At 36.0% G+C, this 13,472-nt stretch overlaps 1 protein-coding gene across 2 annotated transcripts in view; it reads left to right on the plus strand.

Moving 5' to 3' along the window:
- LOC111395548 (alpha,alpha-trehalose-phosphate synthase [UDP-forming] 1) overlaps positions 1–11,528 on the plus strand; it is a 24,761-nt gene extending 13,233 nt beyond the window's left edge. For both annotated transcript variants that reach the window (XM_023021575.1, XM_023021576.1), the window contains exons 12-18: positions 7,645–7,762; positions 9,263–9,442; positions 9,514–9,636; positions 9,715–9,802; positions 9,878–10,008; positions 10,137–10,235; positions 10,946–11,528. In XM_023021575.1, the coding sequence (XP_022877343.1) occupies positions 7,645–7,762; positions 9,263–9,442; positions 9,514–9,636; positions 9,715–9,802; positions 9,878–10,008; positions 10,137–10,235; positions 10,946–11,329 (1,123 nt within the window). In that variant the 3' untranslated portion in view covers positions 11,330–11,528. The remainder of the gene's footprint in view (positions 1–7,644; positions 7,763–9,262; positions 9,443–9,513; positions 9,637–9,714; positions 9,803–9,877; positions 10,009–10,136; positions 10,236–10,945) is intronic.
- The last annotated feature ends 1,944 nt before the right edge of the window (positions 11,529–13,472 follow it).

Here is a 13,472-nt window from a genome sequence, read left to right on the forward strand (position 1 = left end):
CTTTCTTCTTGGGACAGTCCCTAATAAAGTGTCCAGACTTACCACAACTGTAACACCTTTTACCACTAGACTTGTCTCGTCCTTTGCCCTTCTTCTTACTACCCTCATCACTCGAGTCACTACTCGAATCACTACCGTCTTGAGTTCTACCCAAATTCATTTGCTTAAACTTCATTCTACTCCTCATTCATTTGCTTAAACTTCATCCTACTCCTCAACATATGTAACTCACCATTCCTCTTATCCTCTTTTTCAGCCTTAATCTCCATCTCCTTACTCCTAAGTGAGTCTATGACAATCTCGGGTGTTAAGGTATCCCTACCATACTTAATTGCATTCTTAACTTCCCTATATGAATCAGGCATGGAATTAAGCAGGATAATAGCCTTATACGTTTCAGATACCTCTTCATCACAGTTAACGATGTCTTGAACTAATTTGTTAAAGACATCCAGATTATCATCAAGATCCTTTAAAGGATCCATTTTAAAGCTGAAAAATCGTTCAAGCAAGTACAATTTATTAGGAGTTGACTTAAACAAATATAAGTCCTCCAACTTTTTCCAAAGTTGTTTTGTAGAATCCAGTTTTCCTACTTTTTTCAAAACAGTATCAGATAGGTGTAAAATAATTGAAGTGTATGCAAGTTCACCATACTCTTCTTTTTGTACTTCTGTTAAATTTGCAGGAAATTTGCCATCTATGGCCTTTGAAACTTTTTGTTGGACCAAAATACCCTTCATCTTTTGTTGTCAAATTGAAAAATCCCTTTTTCCATTAAAAATTCCAACTTCAAAGCGTGAAGACATTTTTAAAAAACTAGAATAACCAAAAGCACAGATAGGTCACACAAAGTTATCCTACGGTCGCAATATACACCGTTCTAGATTCCCAGGGTTTCGTAAGATTCACGATCTTAGATCAAGGGAATATTCGAACGGGTCAAGTTCAGGTGTTCTAATAGGAAAATCAATGCAACACGAAGGTGAGTAAACAAAAGTTCGAATTTTCACGCAACAAGCCTCACACAGTGACTATATGACAGGTAAAGCACAAAATCAACTACCAACTTGCAATCAAAACTCAACACTTCAAAAACAGAGCAAATAATTCCTAAATTTTCTAGCACAAGCAATGATTGTCAAGCAATGACAACCCCTAATCCTAACGATCACCCCACACAACGATCTGCTAATGCTGAAATTTAAAATTAAGTTAAGCCAATATACTAGAACGGACTATCTGAGTCCGTAAATTATGAGAGTTGCGAATTTGCCACTTTAGGACCACCACTATTCGTCCTAAAGCCTCTGGAAACTGCAGCAACCAAAAAATCACGATCGAGACCCGAACGCCCGAAGAACAACACTGTCCAGATTCTTCTGCGTACCCTGAAATAGAAAACTTTCAACACGAAAAATGTCAGAAATAATATAAGGAACAAACTGCCTGAAAGACCGTCGTCAGAAAACGTTTCACGCGCCCGCACGCGCCGTCTCTTCCCTCTGCGCGTGGTCCTCACGCGCCACCACACGCGCCGCCGTCGTCCAACATGCGCCATCCTGCAGGGTTCCCCTCCTCCTGTACATCACGCCAGTGGTCTCCGTTTCCCCAAACTCCTTCTGGATTGATCAGAAAATGCGAAAAACAGAGACTGATTTAAACAGTTTTTGGACAGCTTCTTCGATCTGATTTCTGCTGCGTTTCTGCCTATTTTCTGGACGATTTCTGGTAGATTTCACGAGCCAAAACCTTCACCTTGAAGCTCTGATACCAATTATTGCGGAAACTCTCTCAAAAGATTTTCAAACGGTGGTTTTCCAGGCTCAGTCCAACGTACCTTTCTCTACCAACAACCAATCCAAACGGCTCCAAACCACAACCAATTGATTCACTTTGGTTTCTATTCAATCTTATCCACGTAGGACAAGAAAGGATGATGATTTATCACCACAAGGGCTAAGAGAAGACACCACAAATGTATACTATGAAAGAACCATCAATTGCACACGTTATACAAGCGTTCTGAACACTTCTGGACACCTTTTTCTCACACAAAAGGGGGGCAGCCGGGATTCACTAGTTTCTTCTCTCAAAATCACATAATCATCATGTCAAAGAGGCTAGGGTTATATTCATATATATACTCTAGGGTTAGGCTTTAAGTTAAGCCATTAAAGGGGTAAACGGGCCAAGATTCAAGCCATCCATAAGGAATACAACTGGGTCGGGTGTAGCTCATGGACTTGGTTGTTGGACTTATTTCATTCATCGGCCTATACCTATGAAATAATATTAACCCACGTTAACATCATAACCCGGAATTTATTGGGTATCAAAAACCTAACAAGACTCTTTAAATTAACATTTTAATTGTGGAAATTTCACCTTGTAACCCAATCTAGACTAAATTATTCTTTTACTGCTTGTCTTTTTTTTATTCCATAAATACTTTTAATGTGTAATAAAAAAAATAATATTTCATAAGCACAAATTACGCATTATAACCAAATTTATGTCATATTTCACGCAAATTAAGATTCTCAATATTACCCAAGATCTTTAATTTTGGACGGGACTATCCATAGATAATACAATATTTTCATCAACACTAATATTGGTAGGAAAATAAACCTTAACTTTGTTCATCACAAATTTCACCCCGTCATCAACAAATCAATATACCATTTCTCACAATTAAGAAAATAGGGAACACTTCCCATGAGGTGATTTTGCCCTGCCAAATTGATTAGCCCACAACATCCTATTGTAGAGTTATACTATCAGCAAAAATGACTCACCATTGAAGAAAATCGTGATTGGAGATTCTACTAAAATTTGTGATCAATTAAACATGAAATCAAACAAGAAGTGCACATAGCATTGCAACAATGATAGGAGTTGTCAATCTTACATCTAACATGAAGAAGAAGAAGAAGAAGAAGAAGAAGAAGAAGAAGAAGAAGAAGAAGAAGAAGAAGAAGAAGAAGAAGAAGAAGAAGAAGAAGAAGAAGAAGAAGAAGAAGAAGAAGAAGAAGAAGAAGAAGAAGAAGAAGAAGAAGAAGAAGAAGAAGAAGAAGAAGAAGAAGAAGAAGAAGAAGAAGAAGAAGAAGAAGTGATACATTACTGTGTTCCACATGTTCTTGGTTATTTTTTTAAGAAAACATCGTTTTAGTGTATAAAATCCATTGTTTTTTAGGGTTTTCAATTTTTACCCCTTCTAAAGAATTAATATAGAGAGAAAGAAATTGATGTAGGATTTGATAAACACAAATGCAGTCGCATAGGGAGAAGTAGAAACCAGAAACGGAAAGGGGAAGGAAAAGGAGAGAAGAGAAGACAAGAAGGGCGGTAGAAAAGGAAAGAGAGTCTGCAACATTCAAATTTTTATTCAGCCATCAAATCTGCCCCTCATGCATAGAAGGCTGCTTACTTTTATACAATACAAAACATAAAAGAGCTTGGGCCAGTCCAATACATTATACAAGCCCAAAAACAAAAAAAAAGCTTGGGTAAGCCCAAATAAAATACTAACTAGATAGTCCAATCTAGATGTCCTCATCAGAAATTACCCAACCTGCTTTAACCTGAATAAAATATGCACGGGCCTTGTTTCTTATATGCCGAAACCTGACGACATGAGACCTACTTGTTCGGCTATCTTAAGTTTATTAGGATATCATATAGAACATTTATGCTTTATGGTACAGGGCATTGAGTAATTAAAAGACAAAAGTCTTTAAAATGTAAACTTAGCAAATATGAGAATGATTAGTTGGAAGTGTGACTATACTAGATGTATAAACAAGAATAAAAGTATTTACGTCAACAAGAGTAGGTGACACCAATTAAGGATAAATTAGGGGATGACTATTTAGGTTGTTAGACCGAAAAAAGCTCATGCTCACAACAATTATGCTATCCCAACATAGCACGTTTAAAGAGGAAGAGATACTCCACAGTTTACATGTAGAGATACGGTGAAAGATTTAATTGCATGTATCTTCTAGTAGATATAGTGATTGATTGAATGAAGTTGTGATAAATGATTAATGTAGTCAACCTCAAATTTATTAGAATAAGGTGTAGTTTGTTGTTGATTTTGTCCTCCCCAAAATACTTTAGACTATCTATGCTTTGTTGTAACAAGCATTGAGATCTTAAAGGACAAGCTGTTTAAAAGATGGATGTGTGATCGTAGCAAAATAAATAGTAAGATGTGTGAATATATCAACAAGTGCGGTAATACAATGGAGGTTAAGTGGATGTCAATTTAAGTAATGAGGCATGTCTTGCTGGCACTAAACGTACTAAATAGTAGATAAGAGCGAATAGAGGGGTGAAGTGGAGAGGAGAAGCATGAAGAGAATGGAAGGGGAGGGGGGGTAGGGAGAACCTTCTTTATATAGGGTTTAAGTTGACCTAATTGAGAAACAGAATAAAGAAATAAAATCTAATTTGACTCAATATATAAAATTACAATAATTTGAAAACAAGTAACTTTAAACTTGACAAATCGTCAATATAATATATTTAGAATATCCATCACTTGCACAATGTTTAAAAATGTATAGGTAGTGAAGTTTTTCACCTCTGTGAGGCGAAGCATCAAGTCATAATTCTTAAAACAAACCAATGAAGTAATTCTAAGAATATAAATACAACAATATACTCATAATTGTTGAAATTTTGTTGTGTTTTTATTTAAATTTGTACTGCCAACTCTCTCTTTCCATAACATGTTGCTACATTTATATCAAATACCCTATTTTTGTATTCTCCCATTTGAGCTACAAAATCAGCAACCGACCTCCCAAACATCACCGACCCTTGTCAACGTTGGCGACGACAATGTCGCGTTGTCCGGCGAACCCCTAAACACCAGCCCCACACCACATACTAAACCACACAAGCAGGCGGCGGTCCTAGGTGGAAACCTTAGCACCGTCGCCCTAACTGGTGGAAGAAATGGAACAGTTGGTAGCCGACCCCAGATCTAGCAAGCTCTGGTCACCTCCCTGTCTAACGCGCTTGTCCGGTAGGCTGCGCAGGTGATTTCGGCCAGGGAGCTTTTGATTCGAGGATCACGGCGGCGCGTCTGCCGAAGTGTGTTCGCCGAAAAACCATGATGACGGCCGGAATGCCTACAGACCACTCACGATGCCTGTTTTGCCGTTTACACATTATCAAGGGAGGAAGGAAGTGGATGCATTCGGCGTGGTCTTCAATCATTGTTTTCGAGTGGAGACGAAGGAGTTTGCAATTTCTGTTAACAATCTTGGTGTTGTTAGGATGGCTGAGTGGGGCTCGAAGATATCGAACGCAATCTGTATGGGAAGATTCGGTGCACTTTGGATGGTGAATATGGTGGACAAGTTGAGAGTGACTAGTAGGTTCGAGGAGTTCATCTCTAGGTTCAATGAATCTAGAGACGAATTCCTCGAACCTACTAGTCACCCTCAACTTGTTGATTTTTGTCATTCCATCCACTTTCTTCTTTTCCGTTGAGGGTGACTAGTAGGTTCGAGGAGTTTGTCATTTCCCTTATTCTTTTATCACAATATACACCACATACATTGCTACCATAAATGATCCAAAAGGAAGTCCTTATAGGAAAACGGATCTTTTAGACATGGTCTAATTTTGATGTATCACGAGTTGATGTCATCAGAACTATTCTTATAAGACTGGAGCCTCCTTCTCTCGTGCTCATTAGGGGCTAGCCAATTCGCGTTCAATTAGTATTTTCGCTCCTTTATCGTCATTTTTCATTTTTCGCTGCACATTTGAGGCAGTTTGTTCCCAACAAGTGGTATCAAAGTCCACACTTCAAACTCTGAGATTGTGTTGAAGATGATGGCAAGCTCAATGTTTAGTGGAGTTGTGGTGATGGAGTCGCAACGAGGTAGAGCTTGGTGATCATGTCACAATAGGGTAGAACGTTGGTGATCGAGTCACACCGCAAAGGGCCTTTCACCATTGCTAAAGAGAATAAACATCTTTGATTTCCCTTTCATCCTCATCATCACCATCAATTCCATCTCGTTGCTTTGTTTCTACGGAATTCCGTATATGACATTTTGAGTCATAATCCCTTTTTATTTGTTTTTCAGCCAAATTGGAATTTGGTGTTCTTGTCCCTAGAGGTATCAAAATGCCTCTATGTCGAGTTATCTTATCGATCTCTCCTAGAAAATAGATATCTCCATGATATCCACCACTTGCACTAGTGTCTTCTCTATTCCCTTTCCTGTAAAGGTAGAAATTTTTTAAAAATAGCCGAAAAGATTTAAGGCCAGAAATAAGATGCCAAGAAAAGACAAGACAAATAGACGAACACTTACGTTGCCATGAGATGTAAATCTCACAAAAAAGTTAAATAGGTTTTGAGGAATTTAATGAAAGCCTCACCTACAGCAGAACTCAAGGTGAAAACCTTAAACAGATATTTTATTGGAAGATTCAAGAGGAGCATTTGCTGGCGATTAGATTGTATTGAATCTTCCAATAAATTTAGCAATGTATCAAATGGAGTGGTGAAAAAGATACATGTTGCTGATCTCAAATCTATTGATTAAGGCTTAGTTTGTTGTAGTCCCCAAGATTAGCTAAATCTAATCAATGCAAGATATAACTTTATTGTCGTTAGCACATGGAATTGATTTAAACAATACGACAAAATGTGGTATGAGGTGTGACTTTGGGCCAACAATCTGTACAGTCTTACTGCTACCTCCCTATTTGGAAACATTTTTGAAGAGTTACAGAGACATTGTCTATCACTTCTTAGGTTATTAGGCTTTGGGCATTTATCTTAGCACAGAGGGGAAATGCATAAAATTCTGACAAACCTAAATTTGAGAGCATACATAATAACCTGGAGTAGAAATTTGTGGCCCATGTTTCTTGTAAAAAATGACGAAGACACATAGTAGCAATGCTGCGTGCCAATTCTTCATATTTTATTTACCGATGCTTGTGTAAATGATCAAATTGCAAATATTAGCTGCCTTTTGATTTGCAGAGAACTTCTGCATGGTAAATTAGTGTTTGATTGTAGAACAAAGGTGATTGTCCTGATATGAGTTAAATGCCCAGGGATTATCAGTAATTAACAAAATCTTATTAGCATATATGATGGATTTCAACACAACATTTTCCATAATAAACAATGGAAAATAGGAAGAAATAAACATAATTCCGTTTTGGAATGTTTTTCGCCTGAAGGGTTCAAGATTAGTGGAATACCTATAGAAACAGCTTAATACCATTTTGGAGCGTGAAATGACATCACACTAGATAATTAGTCTGGTAACATACGATAGATAGTTAGACAGAAACAATGCAACACCAATAATCATGATACATTCAGTAAATTATTCATGTTATTTAGCAATGACTAGCATTATTTTGTAAAGAGAACATTTAGCATTTTGATGTATCATCTGGGATCCATTCACTTGTTTGTTACTACACGTTTATCTGGATCAACAACTAGTGTGCCACAAAACGGCTATTTGAAGATATACTATTTTGAATGGAGAAATTTCCCCCTTTTTTAACTCTACAGTATTCGATTACTGGGTGAATGAGTTGTAACTTTTGATTTTGGTTTTAAGTAGTCACTGAATTGATTTTTTGCAGCGAACTAAATGATACTGTTATAGAAGCGCAGCAAAGAATAAGACAAGTTCCGCCTCAACTTGTTTTCAGCGATGCAATCCAACGCTATTTGCAATCTAAAAGTCGATTACTTATACTGGTATGCTCCGTTCCATTCGTTCAGTTCTGAGTTTGAGAAATTTTGTTGAGGTCAACAGTAGTTCTAGATGGAATTTTCGTTATTTGAGATAGGAACTAAATTTTTCTAGTTGCAATTCCTTCTTCCTTGTGTAGTTACTCTGTAAACATCAGAATAACTGAATAGATATACTCGGGGCCTTCAGATATACCCTTTAGCTACTATTAGCATGTTACTCTTATTTTTCTTAAAGTGTATGTTGCCAATGTAGAGTGCATTTGTAATTTCAAGTTTCTATCCATTTTTCAATTTATTCTATTCTGCTGCATATTTTTTTCTTAATGACTTCATAATTTTATTTTAAATATTTAGTTACAGTTACTACGACAGGTCAAAGGCCTTGACTGAGTTATTTTCTTCTTTCCCTCTTTCTGGGTGGGGCATGGGAAGCTTCTGACTAATTAAGCTTTGCCATTTAAACCACTGATATGGCTTGGAAAGCATTTACAGTGAGTTTTCAAAATGATATGGCTTTTGATGGAGTTGTGCTTTTAGTATATGGTAATTATATAACCAAAAGTCCATCAATTCAAGGCGAAAGTAAGCATTGATCTGGAATAGGGTCTGCTAATACTAAAAAGTGGCAGACGAGGGACACAAACCTGGAAACATTAAAAATACGAAACTGCTGAAATCCTGCATCTTATTCTGTAGGTGTCAAGAAGCAGAATATATTTCAAGATGATTATCCTTTTTTGGGTGTAAGAAGCAGATTATCTTGCCATTGAAAGAAAGGAAGATTGCTGATTTTTTAATCGTCTGACAGAAAACATGTTCTAATTACTAACTGATTGTTTTGGATTTATTCCTGGGACTTATTTTCTTTGGATCTTATTGGACTAATTTCAGTTAATTTTCACATTAAATGTGTCAAGAAACTAATAAAAATTCAAGACTTTAGAATTTTATGTAAAATAAATCAGAAGCTGGATTGTAGGCCAACCAAATATGCTAATTGGTAGTATAATTTAGCATTAGCTTCACTTGCTTGAGAACTGAGATGATTTCCAAATCGGAAATCTTTAGGTCTGTTCTAGAAGCTATCCTGGGACTTATTTTCTTTGGATCTTATTGGACTAATTTCAGTTAATTTTCACATTAAATGTGTCAAGAAACTAATAAAAATTCAAGACTTTAGAATTTTATGTAAAATAAATCAGAAGCTGGATTGTAGGCCAACCAAATATGCTAATTGGTAGTATAATTTAGCATTAGCTTCACTTGCTTGAGAACTGAGATGATTTCCAAATCGGAAATCTTTAGGTCTGTTCTAGAAGCTATGTGTTTTAAAAACTGTAAAGCTGATCTCCAGAAAAAGGGATTAGATATACAGAAATCGAGATGACATGCATGCCTAGTCTGATGGAAATACACAAAATTATTATTTTAGATTGTAATTTTATGCCAGACTATTATCATAAAAGAGATCAATATACATCTATCTTGTTTGTTAACAATCAGGGTTTCAATGCTACACTAACTGAACCAATCGAAACTCCTGGAAGAAGAGGTGGTGATCAAATTAAAGAAATGGAACTGAAATTGCATCCTGAGTTGAGAGAACCTCTGAGAAATCTTTGCAGTGATCCAGATACAACAATTGTAATACTCAGTGGAAGTGACAGGAATGTCTTAGATGATGTACGTCAGCTACTCTTCTTTTGCCTTAAGTAATGCCTTTATGTTCCTTCATCAAGTGGTTGCTTTTGCAGAACTTTGGTGAGTACAACATGTGGTTAGCAGCTGAGAATGGGATGTTTTTGCGTTCCACAAAGGGAGAATGGATGACAACAATGCCAGAGCATTTAAATATGGACTGGGTTGACAGTGTAAAGGTATTTGATACTTTAGTTGTATCTTCACTAGGTCCACGTTGAACCTCTAAATAACTTGGTGCATTTCCCATAATTCAGCATGTATTTGAGTATTTCACTGAAAGAACCCCAAGGTCGCACTGTGAGCATCGTGAAACTTCACTTGTGTGGAACTACAAGTATGCAGGTAACCAAGTTCAAGAATATAGTGTTTTTAATTTGTTTGTCTTTTTGTTCATTTGTTTTTCCCTCACTATCTCAGATGTTGAATTTGGAAGATTGCAAGCTAGAGACATGCTGCAGCATCTTTGGACTGGTCCAATTTCTAACTCGTCTGTAGACGTAGTCCAAGGAAGCCGCTCAGTTGAGGTGCGAGCTGTTGGCGTTACAAAGGTAACTACATCTCTAATAATTTAAATCTTGGATTATCAGTGTGAAGCATTGTTAGCATACAGCCACACACTCTTCGGTTACAAAGTAATTTTATATTTCTGATAGTTTTCTCCCTTTGCTGTATACAGGGAGCAGCTATTGATCGTATCCTCGGAGAGATAGTTCACAGTAAAGCCATTTGTACTCCAATAGATTATGTTTTGTGCATAGGGCATTTCTTAGGAAAGGTATATTTTCTCATCTTGGTGACTACAAGGTTTATATTGCATTCATCACAGTGGGTTCATCATTTTGTACTTTTAACTTGATCAATTCACCAAAGATTTTCCGCATTAACTTCACAGCATTAGGACTCTGATTTTCCTACTGGCTAAGCCCTCCAGGAAATGTGTTTGTTTTATTTCCTAAGAATCTGTCCATCACCTTGAAATCCATCTTCACACAGCGTGAAGTACTACAGGAATCAGCTGGAAATATACATAGTAAAGCAGTAGGTTACAAAAATATATCTTGTAGCTTAGACATTACAATGTGTATATACAAAACCTATTGAAATTTATAAACTAGAGGTATATGTGCTAATAGACAGAAATATAGATATTTACACCGAGCCTTTGATGCTATTCAATCTCTCAAACTAACAAGTTCTACATGTTCGCTTTGATGGTCCTTGTTAGTAACAGTCGTCGTTACTATTGTGAAAGATGATATTTTTGACTGCATTGGGAGATTCCTAGTTCTAGGTGTCACTAATCATTAATTATCTCTTGAGAAGGTAGCCAATCAATTAGTAACAGTCAGCGTGGATTGTTTGCAAATGCATTATTTTACAACGCATTTGAATGCTACTGTTCTAGTCGATTGGTGCTGATAGGAAGCATTTATGACCATACATTATTTCTTCAACTTTTGATACTTTTTTTTGCCCTTCATTCAGGACGAGGATGTGTACACATTTTTCGAGCCAGAACTTCACCCGGATACTGTGGGCATTCCAAGAACAAGAGCACCTGATGCAATGAAGCATAATACTGAGAAGAGGGCATCTCCAAAGCTCCCCTCTGGTAGAAGTAGCTCCAAGTCTCAGGCTAAGAGTCAGCAATCCGGACCAAACCTGGACAAGAAAGCAAGCAGCAGCAGCACCCGCCGATCATCAACAGAAAATATCTCGTGGCATGTGCTCGACCTGAAAAAGGAGAACTATTTTTCTTGTGCCGTTGCTCGGACTCGCACAAGTGCCCGATATCTTCTCAAGACATCAGATGACGTGGTTGCATTTTTGAAAGAAATGCAAGAAGCATCTTCTCAAGACATCAGGTGATGTTTTGAACTTCCAGTATCCACACAGACACAGTCGAGTTGTCTAGCTCCTTTTATGTTAACTACTTCGTTGCTGTAGGACTTCGAAAAATCTAGACTTCAGTATCGCATATGCATGTATAGGAAGACAGTCTTAAATGAAACAAATACAGAGAAACAACACCTCTCTCTTTCTATGTACATGTGGGTGTTTATGTTGTTGGTGTGTGTTTGTCTAGATTTTTGAACCGGGAGTTGGCGTAAACTGGATTTTTCAAAGACATACATGTATATCACTAGGGGCAGCAATGGTCCGAGCTGCTTGCCGGCCGGTAAAAGCTTGCCCCTGCGTGATGTGCAGCCAAGACGGACCGGACGGGGCTTATAGGTTCATCCATAGGGGAAAATCAAGGACGTGTTGTTTTTGTGCGATAATATAAATTAGTATAGAGTATATGACACTGTTTCTTTTTTGACGACATAAGCTTAAGTATTTGGATGAGACGGTTCAACAAAAAAGTAAAAGTTTTCAACATAAATCCAATCAAGATTTTCTATCACAAAGAGAAGAAACGCTCAAAACGATCTTATATTTCCAAACTACTCAAATACAAACTTTATGCCCTGTTTGGTTTTTTTTTTTTTTTTTTTTAATTTTTTTTTTTTAAGTTTTATTTTTTTTTTTTTTTTTTTCTTATCTTTATATTTTTTTTTTTTTTTTTTTTTTTTTTTTTTTTTTTTTTTTTTTTTTTTTTTTTTTTTTTTTTTTTTTTTTTTTTTTTTTTTTTTTTTTAGGAGGAGGAGAAGTGAGTCAATTGACTAAAGATGATGAAATTGGTGCTGATGGTGCCCTGAGTGGTGGTAACAAAGGCGAGCGGGCAAAGTGTGTAGAGACGGTGAGAAAGTGTAATACATCAATTTAGTTTTAAAAAAAAAAAAAATGGGAGGAAGAGTCAAACATGTCATACAAAACAAAACAAAACAAAACAAAATAAAAAAAGAATTAAAAAACAAATATAGGGAGGCGGTGGATTGATTATATCAATCCACCTAAGTTCCAATTCCACATTAAAACACATGCACACACAGTGAAGGAAAAAAAACATGCAGAGAGGAAAGAAGACGGAAAGAAAAAAAAAATAGAAAATTTTTGCCAATATATTAGAAAATAAGTTTTTTTACTATTAGGCTTGAATTTTTCAAAGTTGAAGGTAAGTAAAAAATTACTTATTGTTAAGTTATGTTTGATTTTATAGTTGTTATATTGTTAGACTAAATTCAATTTTATTGAAGGGATTAAATATAATAAACAATGAAATTGAGTAAAGCGAAAGCAAAATTAGTTTTAGTGATTAAAGAGACTGTGGAAATCGTTTAAACGTGAAATGATTAAGTTTGAGTATCTCCTATTTAATTATTGAAATTACTTAAAATAATTAATTGTTGATTTAAAAATTATATCATATTTCAGACGGTGATATGGATATCAGGACAACTTATCAACCGGGTTGATTTTGGGAACATAGTACTACTGTGAGTGGAAAAATATAAATATTTCTAAAATATTTATAAATTAAGTATATTGTTAAAATATGTGCAATTATATACAATTATGTCTTCGAATTATATGATTATTATAAAAATCTTTTTTATTATGATACATGTGAAATTTCAAGGATTATTTATTGTACATTTGTGACTTAGTATATGAGACATGTGATATTACGATTTGTTTGGTATGTAAAACATAAAATATTGAGATCGGCCTGAAAAGTACCCATGATTATATACTTCTTCTAGTTCACAGAGGGGCATTGGCCATGTTCTATCCTACACAGAGGGTCTTGACCTGATTTTGGTCTTGATCGTGTACATATAGTTCATAGAGTGACATTGGCCGTGTTTTAGAATTGATTATGAGAGGTCTTTAAGACCGACTTTCGTTCATGGAGAGGGCCAAAGGCTCGTGGCGAAAATTCTTAGCCCGAGGGGCGGATTATATATTTCAGTCAAAGGGTACATTTTTGGTGGATTTTTCAGCACGTTTGATGTGATGAGATTATAGCATGGTTATCAGTTGATGTTTATATCGTGATTTTAAGATGATATTTTATGACCTTATGTGAATATTTCACTTTTTTCCTATAATTACATGATGGTAGCTT

Source organism: Olea europaea, chromosome 6 (genome assembly GCF_002742605.1).
Source record: "Olea europaea var. sylvestris chromosome 6, O_europaea_v1, whole genome shotgun sequence".
Taxonomy (NCBI): Eukaryota; Viridiplantae; Streptophyta; class Magnoliopsida; order Lamiales; family Oleaceae; genus Olea; species Olea europaea.